This window comes from Globicephala melas, chromosome 8 (assembly GCF_963455315.2).
Source record: "Globicephala melas chromosome 8, mGloMel1.2, whole genome shotgun sequence".
In the NCBI taxonomy this organism is placed as follows: Eukaryota; Metazoa; Chordata; class Mammalia; order Artiodactyla; family Delphinidae; genus Globicephala; species Globicephala melas.
The window spans coordinates 96,153,049-96,170,054 of record NC_083321.1 but is presented as its reverse complement, the minus strand read 5'-3'; the positions used below and the strand labels follow the sequence as shown (position 1 = coordinate 96,170,054).

Here is a 17,006-nt window from a genome sequence, read left to right as displayed (position 1 = left end):
GGAAACAGGCTCAAAGAGATCAAATAGGGTCAGGTTTATAAAAGAAAGGAAAGCCAGGAGATCCACAACTAGTGGTAAGGAAAAGAGGCGGGAGGCCCGGAGCAGACAGAGCTGGCAGCGGGGGGCCGGTGGGGGGCCGGTGGGTTCCCTGCACCCCTCTGAGCCCTTGCTCTTGCCCACCCCCTGTTTCGCGCCGGCCTCCCGCATCTACAGCATCCCTGCATCCCCGCATATGTTCAGTCAGCTGTTCAGAGGCAGGAACAACCCAAAGGAGTAGAGAGCTGTGAGCGTGAAGGTTACTCGCGAAAGCATCATAGCACAGTTTCATTTGCCACCTTAGCGTGGCCCAGGAGGACAGTAATTGGTGGCTTTTGACAGCTACCAGTCAGTGGCTTTAATCACACATCCCACAGAGCCCCTACTATGTGCCAGGCTCTGTAGGGAGGCCAGGGACACAGAAGCGGGTGAGACGGGTCCACATCTAAGGTGCCATCACCCGGGCAGAGGAAACCAAGAGTTGTAACGTAGTGTGTTGAGGGCTCCGTCCAAAATCACGGAAGGCACCCGACCCACTGTGGGGAGGGGCAGCTGGAGGGCGACCAGGGGCTTCTAGGGCAACAGAAACCTGGACATTTCTCCTGTTTCACTCTGGGTCCCAGGTCCACCTCTCTGTTTCTATTGGGTTCGTTCAGGTTTTTCCGTAAGATGTTATGGAACAACCCAAACGAACTTTTCGGCCAACCCTAAATTTTAAATTACTCCAGATCAAAAGCTACTACTGTTTCCCTCCAACTCCTTGGTAAGATGGCGCTCCTTCCCGCCACTCTGAAGTTCATTGTTCCCACAGAAAAACACGGACATATATTATCTTACCAACAATCTCGCTTTACTTTGACTTTTCGGGCCCAGTCAGATTCAGACTGCTTTCAATCCATGAGTATTTTTCTGGGGAGGGGGCAGTGGAGGCACATCCTGCCATCCACACCTTCCCGGTTTCGAACCGTCTAGGCAGCCCAGATCTCCCCACGGGAATCCTTCTTCTCACACCCACACCACCTGCGGTCCCCACTCACAGCCCTGCCCGCTGCACCGATTCTGCCTCTGCATCCTCCCTCAAGGTGCTTCTTGCCTGCAATGTCCTGCTCCCCGTTTCCTTTCCTATACTGGCCCTGGGCATCTTCAACATCTAGTGCATTCTTTCAAATCCACGAAAGTTTTCTGATACTTTTCTCTGTACCTCCCCCATTTCTTTTTTTCTCTGAACAAACAGAGTCAGTCTCCTCCACCTTTGACCTTTGGGGAGTGGACAGCCAAGAATGGTGTGGCCTCCCACCGTTCCTGCAAAGGAAGGGGCAGCATTTCCTCCAAACGACAAAGGGCTTGTCCCTGTAGGTTCACATTCCTGAGCCCTCTCCTCAAAGGATCAAGAGGCACAGGGAGACCCTTAGAAACACAAAGTCATTCCCTTACTGTCTCATCCCGGATAATCACTCACGCTGAGCAGAGAGGGAAGCAGTAGCATCATTCATTTCACTCCCCAGCTGCCTCCCCAGGGCCGAGTGTGCATAGGTAAATTTGCGGCATATTTTAGCAAGGCTGCAGCAGATTACTGGGGTGACCATATGATTTATTGCCCAAGCCAGGACACTTTGAAAATGAAAGGGCATTCTAAAAATAACTAACAGGCATTCACAGATCTACAACAGATGTAACCCGAGACTATCCTGGATATGTTCCCCCTATAGAAAATGCTGGGTGTTCAGGGACCCTCGACACTCTTCAACTACACGTCAGTCAGGGACTGCTTTCTATCCAGCCGTATTTATCATTCATTCAATAAAATATCCATGTGCCAGGCCCTGTGGACAGCCCTGTAAGGAAGACAAACCCTACCCTCGTGGAACTTACATTCTAGTCGAAAAGGCAGAAAGTAAACAAATGAATAGAAACTATACTATCAGGTAGTGATAAGCTCTGAAAAGCAGAGCCCAAGGGAAGGGGAGAGATGTGTGGCGTGGGGAGGGAAGGCCTCTCTGAGGGACCTTCTGAGGGAACAGTGTGCAGACCCCGAGGTGGGAGGGGGCTGGGAGGCTTGGGGAACAGGAAGAAAAGGGGGAAACAGATCAGGAAGGGTCGGGAGGTCACAGAAAGCTCGGATTTGATTCTGAGTGAGACGGGAAGCCATTGGAAGGTTTGCGCAGGCCAAGGCTGCAACCTTACGTGCGTCTTACAAAAAGAATCACCCTGGCTTCTGGTGGAGAGAACAGTGCAGAGGCGCCAGCATGGGAAAAGGAGCCCAGGCTGTTGTAATCGTATGACTGTGGGGTGCTGGTGGCCTGGGCCATGGGAAGAGGTGGTGCTGGCGCAGAAGTGGCTGGACTCGGGAAGCATGGAAGGGGTGGCATCTCTAGGACTCGGGAGCGGGCGGGAGTGGATGCCGCACGGTAAGCCCAAGACCCTGGGACAGGGATGAGCCCAGCCAGTCCCAGTCCGGCCTTCAGCTCCTTCCGAGGCTTGTTCTCAACCTGGCGTTACTTGGAATTTGGACGCCACACGAGCAGCTCTGGTCCTCCAGGCAGGAGGGGAGGCCCTGGCCACCCTTACCTTTGGCTCTGTGGTCTTCCTCCTTGGGGCACTTGCCCCCTTCCCACCACTTGCGCTTCAGAATTTCCAGACGGTTGTTCTCCTGCAACTGGAGAATGGCCAGATCAAACTCGTCCCGGAAGACGGAGCCTGTGGGTCACAGGAGAGCCCGGAACACAGGACGTGAGCGCCCCCGTCTGCATCTCTCTGCTCCCTCCCCGGCAAACCTCCCTGCCACCCTGCCCACGTAACATAGGAGGGGAGGGACAGGGGTCCCCCCGCAGGAGCACGGCTCTCTACTGGCTCAGACTGAGGACTCTCCGCGCCATGCAGGGCACCAGGCGTTTCTACTTTCCTTCTCTCCACGCTGACCGGCACGCCCAGCCCACGGCCAAGACCCCAGCATGGGTCAAGTGACAGCCTTCCGGGCAGCTGTGCCGCCCACCTCCCCACCCAGGCGCCAACACTTTCTACCTGGGTGAACCCACCTCCCCACCAGCACGCGGGAAGCTGGTTGCAAAGCTCCCGGTCCGCCTGCCCCTGGGAGGCCGAGGAGGGAAATCTTCTGTGACACAAACCTCGCAATCAGTTGCCTATTTTCTACTTTATTGAAATTAGTTTCTCTGCCATTTGTAACTCTCACTACATTACACCTGACAACTGTTTACCCGGAGCGGCCACCGATGAGAAAAGGGCCACCCAGAGCGAGGTGGAAGCTTCCTCTCTTCCGTCTGTGTGGAGAATCGGTCTGGGGCACCCCCTTTCCCGCACAGCTGCCTGCTGGGTGCCCCAGAACCCCTGGCCCCGTCCACTACTCCGTTTACATCGCTCCTCTCTCCCTCCTCAGACAGAAGGCTCTGTTGAGTGCAATTCTTTTTAAATTTTTCATATGGGGTATGGTCAAGGAGCTTTGGTTCTGGAATGTAGGTTTAATCACAAAAACAGGCTTAAGTGAAACCGTGGAAAGCTCGATGCCCCAGCACAGGCTAAGGCCTGAAATTATTAAGAAAAATCATTAAGAAAAAGCTGCCAGGAGGCTGGAAATGAACTAAGCTGCTCAGTTTTCCTGTCCAAGCTCTGTAAAGGCCTGATGTGGACAGAAGCCCCAGGGAAAAGGGCTTTGTTGCAGGATACAGGCAAAAGCTGGAACAGATAGATTCCTGCTCTCAAACTTTCATGCACACAGGAATCCCCCCGGGATCTTGTCGACCTGCAGACTCTAATTCAGTGGGTCTGGGGGTGGGGGCTGAGATTTTGCATTTCTCACAAGTTCCAAGGCGGCGCCCTGCCGCTGGGCCATGGGCTGCACTTTGACAGGTAAGGAACTAGATCAGCTCCCAGATCTCTTAGCACTCTAACAGCCCATGACTCCATAGATAGAACCTTCCCTGCTACAGATGCAACTACCCTTGGGCATTCAAACCCCAGGCCTGCAGCGCTGAATGTGATCTGGGTGAATGCCAACAGCACCTCATATATTATATAGCAGGTGCTTAACACACATCTGAAGTGAATGGCTACTGGACCTAACAGATGGTGTTAGGTGGTGAGACTAATGACTATTCCAGGTTTAGAGACAAGTATCCAGCCAACAAGGCATTTCAAGCAGTTTTCGAGGCATCTTCAACCCAATCTCAATAGCACACCAAGGGCCCCATGAAAGGATTATTCTGCTTACTCCATATTTGCCCACCTAGCTCCTAAACTAGCCGACTAATTTTCCATCTCATTCCTTGTTCTGTTTCTCGTCGTCTTCCTGGGTCTAACCACACTGCTTATTCCATAGTTACACCCTTACTTTCCACTTAAGAAGGACACACATGCTCATCTTTCCTGGACCTAAATTCTGTCCCATCAGTCGACTATGCAATGCTCTCCCCAGCCTGATCTAAGAACCTGGGCTAACCCATAGCTCACCTTCCCCATCTATCCTGTCCTGTCGAGCTGGTGGACCCGTTTGGCAACACGGTCTGAGAGGTGAAATGCTGGATTTGGAGATAGGCCCCCTAGGCTCAAGCACAGCTTTTCTCTCCACTTATTCTGTGACCTTGGACAAGTAACTTATCAGCTCTGAATCTCAGTTCTCTCCTCTAGAATGGGAAGAACCACATCTCCCCTGCAGGTGGGATAAGACTAAGATAACACATATGGAAACAGCATCACCTCAGACACAGAACCAATGCATTTGCCTCCCCTTTTCCTTGGTTACTGATGAGAATTTCTAGAGTCAGTCTGCTTTATGCCAACTCTACAGGTTTGTGCCATGAAAACTTTTGAAGCACTTGACAGTTCAGTTAAATTGATTAAATTGCTAGAGTATTAATTGATTAAATTGCTAGAGTATTAATTGATTAAATTGCTAGAGTATTTCCAGGCGCACCTTAGGTTCATTTTGTGCTTCCCTCCACCATCTTGAAACACACCGTCAACCAGTAAATGTCTCAAAGGGGCCCATAATCTGTATTATTAATGAAATCAATGAAATATGATGCTAAGTGGAGGGTATGCAGGTGCCCTGAGTGAGGCTTCCGGTTTACAGAACTACTAGGGTCAGAAATGGTAGAGTTCAAGCGTGAACCATATTATTGCCTATATTCATGGGTTTGGTTTCTGATCAGTCTTGAAGAAGTCATCTGCTTTTATCAAATAACAGAGGGAACATTGGAAAATGTGGGGAGGGCACCAATGTTCCCCCTAACAGGCTAAGTGTGATGAAACACTGTGGTGAGGCCAGATTATTCAGTTTAACCTTTGTAACAACCCTCTGAGGTACATATTAGAAACCTGAATTTAAAAATGCGATCATTGAGACTCTGAGAGGTTAACTAACCTATCCAAGGCCCCACAGCCAGGAAGCAGGGTGCATTCCCAGATCTGCCTGACTCCATCCCATGCCCTTCACATGACACAGGTATAAGGGAGGCCTATAATTTATAGAGCTCTGAGTGAGGTACCGATCAAGAGAAGGGGTGTGACACTACTATATATACAATAGACAACCAACAAGGACCTACTGTCTAGCACAGGGGACTATACTCAATATTTTGTAATAACCTGTAAGGGAAAAGAATCTGAAAAAGAATAGATATATACCTGAAACACTTTCCTGAAACTAACTTACACCTGAAACTAACACAACTTTGTAAATCAACTACACTTCGAAAAATCAAAAGGGAGAGAAGTGGTGTGTAACATACCAACAAAGGTGCATATCCTGTGTACCAACTTCCCCACATGAGATGATTTCCTCCATTCCTGCTTCTTCCCCGGCTGCTTGGTTTCAGGACAACCTTGCGTGAGGACAGACTTGGAAAAGGACAGCCCTATACAATGTGGCTCTCCATGGTGTGTGTGGGAAGGGTACATGTCTGAAACACTGGGGGACATTTCCAGACCTCCACCACAGTCACAGAGTCACACACGTGCTCCCCCTCACCTTCTGATAGAGGAACCATCAGCAGGGGAAGGCCTAAAGCAGGGACATTCATTACAAGGCACAGCTGGGATACCCTTCTGGAAGCCAAGCATCTCTACCTTCCTATAACAAACCGACGGCGCGGTCAGCAAGGGGAATGCCAGAGCTTTCCTGCCCACTCTCAGCTACCTGCTCTGACCCAGAGCAGATGGACCAGTGAGATCCACAGATGATGTGAAAGCCACCTCCTCCAATCACATCAGTCCCCTTTCACAGTAAACCTGTCACCAGGGACACTAATAGCAAAATTAATTCACTTGAGTCCTACCATCTCTTCCATCTCCTTTCCACTGCTAGTAGAGATGTCGGACATCAGAGAAATGGCCAAAGGGCAGGACTCGATGCTTTCACTGCCCAGGGCCTGGGTTCAATCCCTGGTTGGGGAACTCAGATCTCACAAGCTAGCTGTGTGGTGTGGAATACACCAAGGGCATCCATGTGCCCTTTAATAATTAATCTATTAATAACTAATCAATTAGCCCTTCCATAATTAAGGACTGGGTACTAATCCCTGATGACTTGGAAGGATGTGGATTGGCTTTTTTTAAAAACCTTAAGAATGCCCATCTCAAGTCACTGTGAACCTGGTTCTAGAAACAGGGGCTGTTGACTTCAAGGCTGCATTCGATGGTTTGAGCTACCCTGAGCCTGCCTGGGTGGAGCTACCCGAAGAGGCTGTTCCTCTCCTGCATACCGACTGGCATGCCAATCCCATAGCCCTTGGTGTCCAGCAGGCCCCCAATCTGAGTGAGGTTGCAGTTGCGCTGCCGATAGTACTCATTCATGGTGGATTCCAGAAGGAAGGCGTAGTTGGAATTCAACACCCTGGCGATCCCCTCCTCCGTGCTCTTCACGAACACACTCGGCTGCTTGGAGTACATGTAATTCCACATGCGCTGGTAGGTCTGATAGCGGGAATTCTGGGAAAAGAACGCAAGGAAGCAGGTTGAGGAAAGAGAAAGGAGATGGCGGCCTGGAAAGGGAGGGCATCCAAGTGGCCCCTAAAATTCTGGCCCTTCTGCTCCCCAGTCCCTTCCTCATACTCAAGAACCTGTTCCCTTTCATCTCACAACGTCACTGCTGAATGGCAGGAGGAGAGCGTTGTGCCTTTGATACCTTTTACAAAGACAAAGAAGGAACAGGGTCTGAAGGTGTGTAAACTCTGCCTACTGCTTCGATCATTGGTTCTGCTTCATCCACCCATCTTCCATTGCCAACCTCCATGTTCTGACCAAAGTGAGAATGGAAATTCTGGCTGCGTCCTCTACTGTCCTTCAGCACAGAGGCAGCAAACTCAGGTTCATTCTGGACTTTTAAGAGACGTCATCTGAAGGAGCAGTGCCAGCTCTTCTCTATCAACCCTAAACTAATCCGTCAATCACATATCCAATGTTGGCTTCTAGTTTACAAATAATAACAAGACTGAGAGAATTCTGGGGGTCTAGCCAAACCCTGTGTCTGCATGATGTCTTCACTGGTCCCTGTGCCAGTACCCCTGAGACTTGCATGGGAAACAGAAAACTGAAGGCCTTGGACTCATTTAGTGTGATAATGAACTTCTTGGGTCACAGGTTGGATAGACACTCACTGACTCCAGGGGAATCTGCTTCCCTCGAGAGGCTGAAGCAAATGCAAACTACTCCTATGTCTGGCCCGGCTCTGCCTGCCTTGGTAGCCTGCCAGCTGACACACCATGGTGGCAGGGCCGGCTCCTGAGCCTTGCAAGGGAACCTCGGAGAAGCCAAAAGGGTCCTGATCTGAGATCTATCTAGTCTGGGATCAATGAAACCAGCTGGGCTTAATCTAAATTTCCTTACATGTTAGTCATTTGTGTATTACTCCAATCTTGCTTTGTCTAAGCACTACTTATAAAATGTAGCCTACTTAAAAAATGTAAAAGCCTACGTGAGCCTCATCTTGTGCAGAAATAGAAATAAAAGTACAGGTTAGAGTCACTGCATATTTTTTTCTAATACTCATTACAATAAATATGAAACCACTGCAATTAAAAAATAGTTCTACCACTAAAATCATCTCAAGGAGCGCTAACCGTTCATGTATAACACTTTGGGACAAGGCTGATATTAACCCAAGTGCTGTGGGGACCTGGTTCCATGGGTATTTGGGGGAGCAGGGGAAAAATGAGCCCCAGGAGAACCTCCAAACGAGGTGTTCAAAAGGGGTGATGGGATGAGGCAAGATGTTTTTATCTCCAGTGGACAGACATCTCCACTTTATCCTGCCCGATTCCTGACGCTGGTGAGCAACCATGTGGGTTTACTTGGAAGAAGGTCATGCTGGAGCCTCCGTGAATCGTGCCATACTCGATGGCGGTCTGGTCCGCCAGGTCGTCCACCGACTCAATGGGCACATCCATGCGCTGCACGGTCAGGAAGGCTGCCAGGTTGGCTGTGTAGGATGAGATGATGATCAGCGTGAACGCCCACCTAGGTAGGAAAAGACCGAGACGTCATCATTGCCGGGGCAGCCCAGGAGTCTTAAACCCCATCCCCAGTCCTGCTGCGACACGGGAGAGACCAGGTGGCCCTCTTCTGAGGGGCCTAGTGGGGGAAGAGAGAGGAGGCAGGGCATCTGATGTCAACAGAAACGAACGGCTTGGGAGGGTGGCCTAGAAGAAGACAGTGGTTTTCTTTCTCTTATTTCCTAAAGGAGGTGATTACTGGGTTTCTACTCAGAAGAAGTGTGTCCATGAACATGAGACAGCTTGAGAGATGGTGAGTAACGAGCTAGTGAATGAGCTAAGGGTGCCAGCCCTGGAGGCTCTGTTCAGAGCTAGACCTGGGACGCCTCCCACAGCCCCGTCATGATGCAGCCGACATTCAGAGCAGCATCGCCGTGTACTGAGCACCTACTGTGAGCCACACCCACTATCTCCTGTACTCCCTACAACTCAGGGAGGTGAAAACCTTATCCTGATTTTACAGAAGAGAAAACCGAGGCTCAGAGAAGCAAAGTCACGTGGCCAAGTGCCTGAGAAATTTGTATTCTAGAACCAGTTCTACAAATTGTAACAGCAGAAACTCTTCAAGATGAACTGGTGAAAAGCATCTTCGGACTGCTGAGAAGTTGGAATTAGAAAATGCTTTTAGGGCTTCCCTGGTGGCGCAGTGGTTGGGAGTCTGCCTGCCGATGTAGGGGACACGGGTTCGTGCCCCGCTCCGGGAGGATCCCACATGCCGCGGAGCGGCTGGGCCCGTGAGCCATGGCCACTGGGCCTGCGCGTCCGGAGCCTGTGCTCCGCGGCGGGAGGGGCCACAACAGTGAGAGGCCCACGTACTGGAAAAAAAAAATGCTTTTACAATGGTCGTGCTATTTCAGAATGGAAGGTTGTTTTATTGGGCAGATCGGACTTATTTAAAATTAGAATAGTTTTGCAACTCAGGCAGCATACATGCTAAAGTCATTAAAACCAATTTGCTCACTTAAGTAGGTTAAACAAGACTTCTACCATCTGGTCAGCAGTGTGGATCTGCTTCCTGATCCATTTGTTTATAGGGGTTCAAAGATATATGTAAGCACAACTGAGGCTGGATAATCGCCAAATTCTGAACCAGTGGAGTCTGAATTAATGAGGCTTCACTCAGTATGAAGACATTGCCAACCAAGGCATAGTGTTTGCCAGGGGCTGCAGCAGCCGGCAGCTTCCAGGTGGATTTCCAAGAGCAGGAAGTCCCATTGTCCCCTTTGCCACGTGTCCAAGAATTCCTTCAGGCTGCCTCCCAGGAGTGAAGGAACAGGGGCATCCCTCAACTTGATGGGCGCATCCACGCACGCCAGATCACCAGTAAGGGATCTGGTTTTAGTTCTGGCTTTGTCCAGTTCCACCTGTGAGACCTTGGGGAAAAGCCACACACTTCCTCTGAGCTCGTTTGCTTGTCTAATAAATGGGGGATAATAATGTCTGGTCCACCTGTCTTTGGAGTGTTGTGAGATCAGGTGAGATAATATGTCATTAGTGACTAATAATCTGTAAAGGATGAGATGAGTGTGAGATACAGAGACATGTAGAGATGCAATGAAAATCATTTGTCCACCTTTCCTACTTGTGACCTGTAAGGGCCAGGAGTCCCTCCATCTGCAAAACCTGTTCTCCTTGCTCCTGCCTGGGCTCTTACAGTCTCTTGGAAGTTGTTTCTCATGAGCTTCCCCCAGAGGAGGCTTGGGTGGTGGTGGTGAGTGGTCCCCAGGTGGAGGTGTGCATTCGGAAGCTGCTCTGCCACACTGTCGTGGGTTAATGAGCCCTGGGTGTGGACATGACCTCAGAGCTGGCTGGGGAGCTTCCCCCAGTCCCATGGCTACACTCTGGCATCCGTTCCTCCCTGGGCAGCCATGTGGCTGCTTTTGCCACTGGTCACAAAGGACGGGTCAGAGAGAGTAAGTAGCTCATTGCAAGCCCGTCACCTTTGCTGACAAAGCAAATCATGCCCACTCTCCCTCCAGAGGGGCCAGTGGAGACTTGCTCCTGGGTGAAAGGGGCATTATCACTGTGAAGCTGGCATTCTCGGCAACGGGGCATTTTCCGTTGCTTGCTCTGGGTGAGGGTGCCACGGTAGGCCACGATGGCCCTGTTTTCTGACCTCCCACTCCCCAGGGAGCCAACCTAACTGAGGCCCTGATTTTATAACCAAGAATTCCAAGAGGCAGAGGGGTGCACCAACACCCCTGGGTCGGGCTGGGAAGGGCCGAGCCTCCCTTCCACAGACGCTCTGGCGCAGCGTAACCGAGCCACCTGGGGCCAGCTCTTTAAAGCACTGCTGAGCCAGTGGGCTGAGCCGACAGCCTGCAGGACAGGTGGTTCCCCTCAGCACCGGGGCAGACTTTCGCTGGAGGAGGGAATTCCTGGGGGTGGGAGCTGACAGGTGAAGGCAGCAGGCAATGGAGCCCTGCGTGCAGCACATGGGAACAAGCACCTCTGGAAGGGAAAGCCCAAGCAGAAAGGGATCAGAATCTGCCGCTGACTTCTCATCTATGGGTTTCTGCCCAGATTTCCTGGATTTTGAGGGAGCTCTGTGGCTGTGCCTGACAAGACCATCCTTTCTGCCAGGGAACGTGAGACCCAGCTCTCCACAGTGATCCGCTCAGTGACTCCTGGGCACAACCTGATAATGGGTGAACACCTTGCCCCAAGGGTTTAAATCCTACTGTATCAGTCCCAGCTGTGCTTCCACCTGCCCATCAGCCCCAGTCCAGTGGCTCCTAGGTAACTGTCCAGATACCACACTGTCCCCAGCACCCATGCCCCTTTCCTTTTCCTCTGGCTTACACGGGCTGAGAAGGAGAGGAGCGAATGAAGGTTGTAAGTCCTATAAGCTGTGACACCAAACCTGACAGTGGGTTTTTAAGTGAGGATGGGAAACTTGCCTTTCAACACTACATCGGTATTTCATTTCCCCCCATAGTGGCCTAATAGCAATGATTTATGTAGCACTTCCAAATTTTCAGAGAACTTTCCCACACATCAAATCATTCCACCATGTTCCTTTTGCCCTGCCAAGAGGAGAAGGGAGCTCCAGGAAGAGGCTGGCTGACTGTCCGTGTAGACCACGATGGCAACTTGCTCCCTGAGGTCCTGTCCAACTCCGAGCTACTAACAGCTTGCGTTTTCCCACACCTGCTAAGGTGGATGGGTCTGGCGGGCCCCCAGAGCCAGGTGCAGAGGGGCAAAGCTCCAGAAAGCTGCTGGAGGGGGCGTGGGCTTGGATTTCTCCTGCAGGGACTTCCTGCTACATGCTTACATTTGCATAAATCTGCATATGTGTTCACAGGCCCTGCCTCTCAACCTCTGGTCGTTTTCAGGTCAGGAAGTTATAACTGCTTTGCTGTGGGCCGTCAAGGCATTTTCTCACTCGGTCTCCTTTCCTGCCTTAGCTCCCCTCTGCATCTAGACCTCCAAGGCAGAGAACAGAGAAGGAGAAAAGATGGCACAAAGCGCACCCAGCCACTGCCCCCAAACCCTCTGCGCTGGCAGAGGCTGTCCTAGGGCAGAGCTGAGGTTCCTGCCTACCGGAAGCTGGATCAGGGCTCATCGGAGGACCCAGGATCTTACCAGACGCCACTGACGCAGCGGGTGGATAAGGCGCGAGGCGCGATGGTGGAGCCCTGCTGCATGAAGCCCCCGACCGGGAACCAGAGGCTGTTGCCGAGGGAGTACTGATTCACCAGGAGGTTGCACCGGCCCTGGGCACACGGGTGGGGTGTGTACCACTCGTAGGGCGTCAACCTGTGAAAGAAAGGGACACATACCAGTGCTGCGGAGGATGGGCGTGAAGGAAGGGGTGCTGAGGGTGTGAGGGCGCTCCCCTGCCTGGCCTCGCCCCGAGACCTTGGTAGCTGGCCTGTGGCCTTGGCTAAGCCCCTCCCCTCTAAGGGACTTGGGTGTTCCCCCTGAAAAATGAGAAAGTTGGACTATGTTGGCAGTTTGGGAACTGTTTTTCTTTAATCAAAGAAACATCTTAGTTTTTTCAAAATAAATCAAGTCACAGAATAGACGGCTGGGAATTGCTTGTTCTGCCTCCTTCAGTTCCCCAAAGTGACCAGAGAGAGACCCTACAGCCCCACGGAGCCATGGCTTGAAAGCCGTCGGCCTAGAGTAGTAATTCTCAAACTTTAACTGACATCAGAATCACCAAGAGTGCGTGGGAGAGCACAGATGGCGGCAAAAGCGTCTGATTCGGCGCATTGGGTTGAGGCCTAGAACCTGCAAGTGCCTAGCTGATGTGGATGCCACTGGTCCAGGGACCACACTTTGTGAACCACTGGCCCAGATGGTCCCTCAGGCTCAGGCCCTGGTTCTCAACCCTGTCTGTGTTTCAGACTCACCTGGGAGCTTTTTTTTTTTTTTTTGCGGTACGCGGGCCTCTCACTGTTGTGGCCTCTCCCGTTGCGGAGCACAGGCTCTGGACGCACAGTCACAGAGGCCATGGCTCACAGGCCCAGCCGCTCTGCGGCATGTGGGGTCTTCCCGGACCGGGGCACGAACCCGTGTCCCCTGCATCAGCAGGCGGACTCAACCACTGCGCCACCAGGGAAGCTCTGGGAACTTCTGAAATAATGCCAATACCTGGATTCCACACCCAGAGGTTCTGATTTAATTTGTCCAGGTAAGGCCTGGATATCAGCATTTTTAGGGCTCCCCAGCTGAGCATGATGGGCACACGGGGTTGAGAAGGGTGGCGCTCCCCCCCGCTGTCGCTCGCAGCCTCACGCTGGCCTCTCTCTCCCAGCGGTACCTCTAATGCCCTTTCTTCCTGCCCACCAGACACATGCTCTCCCTCTTCCGCCCCAGCCTGTCTCCCACACAAAGCCTTCCAGCTCTGATGTGAGAGACGCGTCTGGGCGTGTGCTGAGCAGAGCAGGGCAGGTCTGCCTCTTCACAGGGTGTTACCATCATCCCCGGCCTTCCCTGCAGCCTAGTGCGCACGTGCCATGCTGCAGGGCTGGCCCACATTCCCATCGCTGCCGCCTGTTCCCGAATACAAGGCCAATGTGCCATCGCTGGCCCCTGCCCCAAGATGTGCCCCTTCTCTTCGTGGCCTGCGGGGCTGGCTTGTGCCCGTGGTGCCTCACCTCGGTGGTTCCCAAGCCTACGGGCCATTGGAAGTGAGCTCCAAAAATACAGATTTCCAGGCCCCATCCCTAGAGATTTGGAGACGATCAGACATAGAAATTCAAGTTTTTTAAAGCTCCCTGTGTGACTGTGGTATCAGCTGGCTTGGGAACGGCTGCCTTAGAGCAGTGGTTTTCAAATATCTTTTCACCTCTAAAATCTTACCCGGAAGTACAATATATAAGAGAAAAGTGGAGCTGGTCTGAATGAAGACGGGCTGAGGTCCCAGAGCTCTGGCTGTCCAGCCTCTTCACATCGCCCCTCCACGTCTCTGTAAACTTCCAGGAGCCTCCACGCTCGGGGAACCCTGTCTGAAAGCCACTACCTTGGGCCAGATTACCCTACGCTCAGATATTACGTATATAGGATATTATAGATATATGTATATATAGGATGTATGATCAGACCTTTTGTACAGTTTCTTCTTGGTTAATCTTTTTGTTAATTCTGGATCCTAGGGGGCAGTGTGTGCATGTGTGTGTGTGTTTGTGTGTGTGTGTGTTTGTGTGTATGTGTAGGGCAGAGAAGAGGGGCTGTTTAAGCCCCCAGGGCTGATTGAAAAGCTTCAGGCTGTGGCAGGCGTGGTGAAGCAGCCGTGTGTGTGTGTGTGTGTGTGTGTGTGTGTGTGTGTGTGTGTGTGTGTGTGTGTGTGTGTGTGTGTGTCTGGTAACCAAGCCCTAAGACCATTTGCAGGCCTCCGAGGTCACCTGAGAGCCATGGCTTACTACACACAGGGGCTCAATCAAAGGGAGCAAGAGCGAACTGCAGGGCAGCGGAGACAGGACTCAGGCAGACAGTTTCGTTTGAGCAGCCGCAGGCAGTGCGGCCAAGTGCAGAGGGGAAGCCTCGCCAGTCGACACGGACGACAGATACTTGACAGTGGCAATGCCTACAGGCCCGGGGCGGGGGGTGGTGGCGCCCGAGTGCCAAAGCATCAGCAGCCTTTGAAGACGACCAGGTTGTAAGCAAGGCCTTTCCCTGTTTGGTTGGATCTCATGGGCCAGGGAGGACTTCCTGAACTTGGCTTTGATCTCCACTGGAAGAGGCTCAGACTGAGTGATTCAATGCCTCTCGGGCAGGCTGGGAACTGCCCTGGAGTTTGGAACCCCGCAGTTCCTTGGGGCTCCATCTTCTAACCGGAGGGAGCACAGTCTCCCCTCAAGCACTGAATAGGCATGCTCTTGGGGAAGACCCCACCCCACAGAGGTGGAATGTTCACTACAGAATCATCGGGCCCTGCTTCTGTGGCCCCAAGGCAAAGGAGACCGCTGGACCAGAGCCACTGTCAGCCCTTGAGAAGCTCCTCCGGGGTGGTGAGCTGAGCACTGGGTGGGAATCGGGGATCTGAGGGAATGACCCTGAGCCACAAGAGCTTGTGCTGCTTCTGGGGAGTCAGCTGGCTCTCCTGAAGCCCAGGCTGGTCCAACCGAGCCTCAGAGAGAAACAACCCTCTCTGTGCCTCTTGCTGGGATGCTCCTCGGCTTCTTCCGTAGGCCCAGGGACAGTCTCTGGTTTCCGGGGGCGGGGGCGGGGGCGCTGGTTCTCTCCCCAACCCCTGATCTGGACCACGTGTCTCAACTCAGCTCTGCTTGCCAATGCTTCTCTCTGTCCTGCCCCCCTGCTGCCAGCCGCCCTCCACAGTCCCCATTCAACAAGGCAGCTGTGCTTTCACAGACAGGCTGGGGAAGGGCCAGGCCCTCTGCAGAGGAGGCCTCCAGTCCCCCACTCCAGATTTGCAGGCTCTGCTTCTTGTCATTCAGCACTTTGTAGCAGATCCTGGCAAGGACGGATGCCAGGGCTGCCAAAGGCTCGGAACTTAATTGGAGTGATCTTCCTGCCACCTTCCTCCCCTCCTCTCTCTCCCTAAGCTCCTACACAAGCAGGCGGGCTGGAGACTGGGGAACGAGAGGGGTAAGAGGCAGGGGCGCAGAAGCAAATGCGGACAAGCTCGCCTGTCTTCTCTGCGCATAGTAGGGGATGTGGGCAAAGACGGATGGATGGGCAGTGCCAGGTCAACAGCTGGGCAGAGTGGTTCAGGTCCTGAGTCCCTCTCCCGTCCCTCTGGTTTGGCACCAAGGGCTTCTCAACCCACCGTTCTGCGGCTCCCCACCCCCTCCCATGCAGTTCCCAGAGGTGGACACGAGGTGGCGGTGTGAGGACAGGGAAGGGGAGAGGAGAGTACCGAGCCACTAGGAAGAGGACACAGCTGACGGCCAGATAGGCTAGAAGCATGAAGAGCCAGACGCCAGGAGAAAAAGGGTCCAGGAAGGAGAAATAGCCGGGTCTGCGGCCCTGGAAATGGAAATAAAAACAAGATTCACCGTCTACATTCAGTCAGCATGACCCTTGGGAAGGGCAGGGCAGGGCAGAGGGGATGGTGACCTGGGTCTGGCCCCAGATTGCATTGCCTCGGGTTATGGGTGATTGGTTTAAATGACACAGGGCTGAAGGTGTAGAGGGGGCTGCTCTGAAACACTTACCCAGCCCTGATCTCAGAAGATGAAACAAAAGAACAGCCGGGGGCCCTCGTTACTTCCTAGGATGAAGGAGGCTCTGTGCTGGGCAAGCAGAACAGCCCTCAGTGCCCCTTATGTGCTGTCCCCACATCCTCCAGGGGCAGTGTGTTTGGGCTCTGAAGCACTTTTGAACTGTTGATGTCTGCGGTGGTGGATGGAACGCTAGCCCCCCACTCAGACACTCACCTCTTTCTCGTGAGGATGCTAATATGACAGGCATCCTTGGTTTATCTGTTTGCAGTGTGATCTCACACACAGTAAGACCTCAAACCGGTGCTGTGAGGCCCAGATTCTTATTTTCATTGTATTAGGGAAGAAATCAAAGCCCAGGGCACTCGAGAGATGTGTCCAAGGTTATAGGGCTAATCAGTGGAAGAGCTGGGACTCAAATGCACGCTTCCTGACACAAAGCCCAGGGCTTGTACCATGATGCTGTGGGGAAAATGTTTGTCTCCAGCACAGGGACATGCTTGACTAGAGTCATGGGAGCCAAAGGATGGAGCCAGGAACAGAGAGCTGAGGACCAAGCTCCAGGGCATTTTCTGTAGGAAAGTGAGACAGAATGAGAAGGAGTTCCAGAACCTGGTCCCAGTCTTCAGCTGTGTGGTCTCTGGCAAGTGCACACCCCCCTTCAGCCTCCGTTGGAGCTGGACTAGATCAAAGGTGACACCCTGGTGACCTGCAGCCCACAGACAACTTGTTTGTTTACCTGCAGTGCTTACCCATTTTGATTAATTGCCAACATTAAATGATTGGGAGATTTCACATAAAAATCCAGATTTCTGGCTTAAAAAAATGGGCGAGC

General features: G+C 52.4%; 1 protein-coding gene across 7 annotated transcripts in view; it reads right to left on the bottom strand.

The window, feature by feature from the left end:
* GRIK4 (glutamate ionotropic receptor kainate type subunit 4) overlaps positions 1-17,006 on the bottom strand; it is a 446,784-nt gene that overhangs the window by 15,095 nt on the left and 414,683 nt on the right. For 6 of the 7 annotated variants that reach the window (XM_060304197.1, XM_060304199.1, XM_060304201.1 and 3 more), the window contains 5 exons: positions 15,868-15,977; positions 12,126-12,299; positions 8,340-8,505; positions 6,753-6,978; positions 2,605-2,733 (listed from right to left, as the gene is read on the bottom strand). In XM_060304197.1, the coding sequence (XP_060160180.1) occupies positions 2,605-2,733; positions 6,753-6,978; positions 8,340-8,505; positions 12,126-12,299; positions 15,868-15,977 (805 nt within the window). Of the gene's footprint in view, positions 1-2,603; positions 2,734-4,500; positions 6,979-8,339; positions 8,506-12,125; positions 12,300-15,867; positions 15,978-17,006 lie in introns of those variants that run through there. The other variant, XR_009564976.1, reaches the window with a different exon arrangement.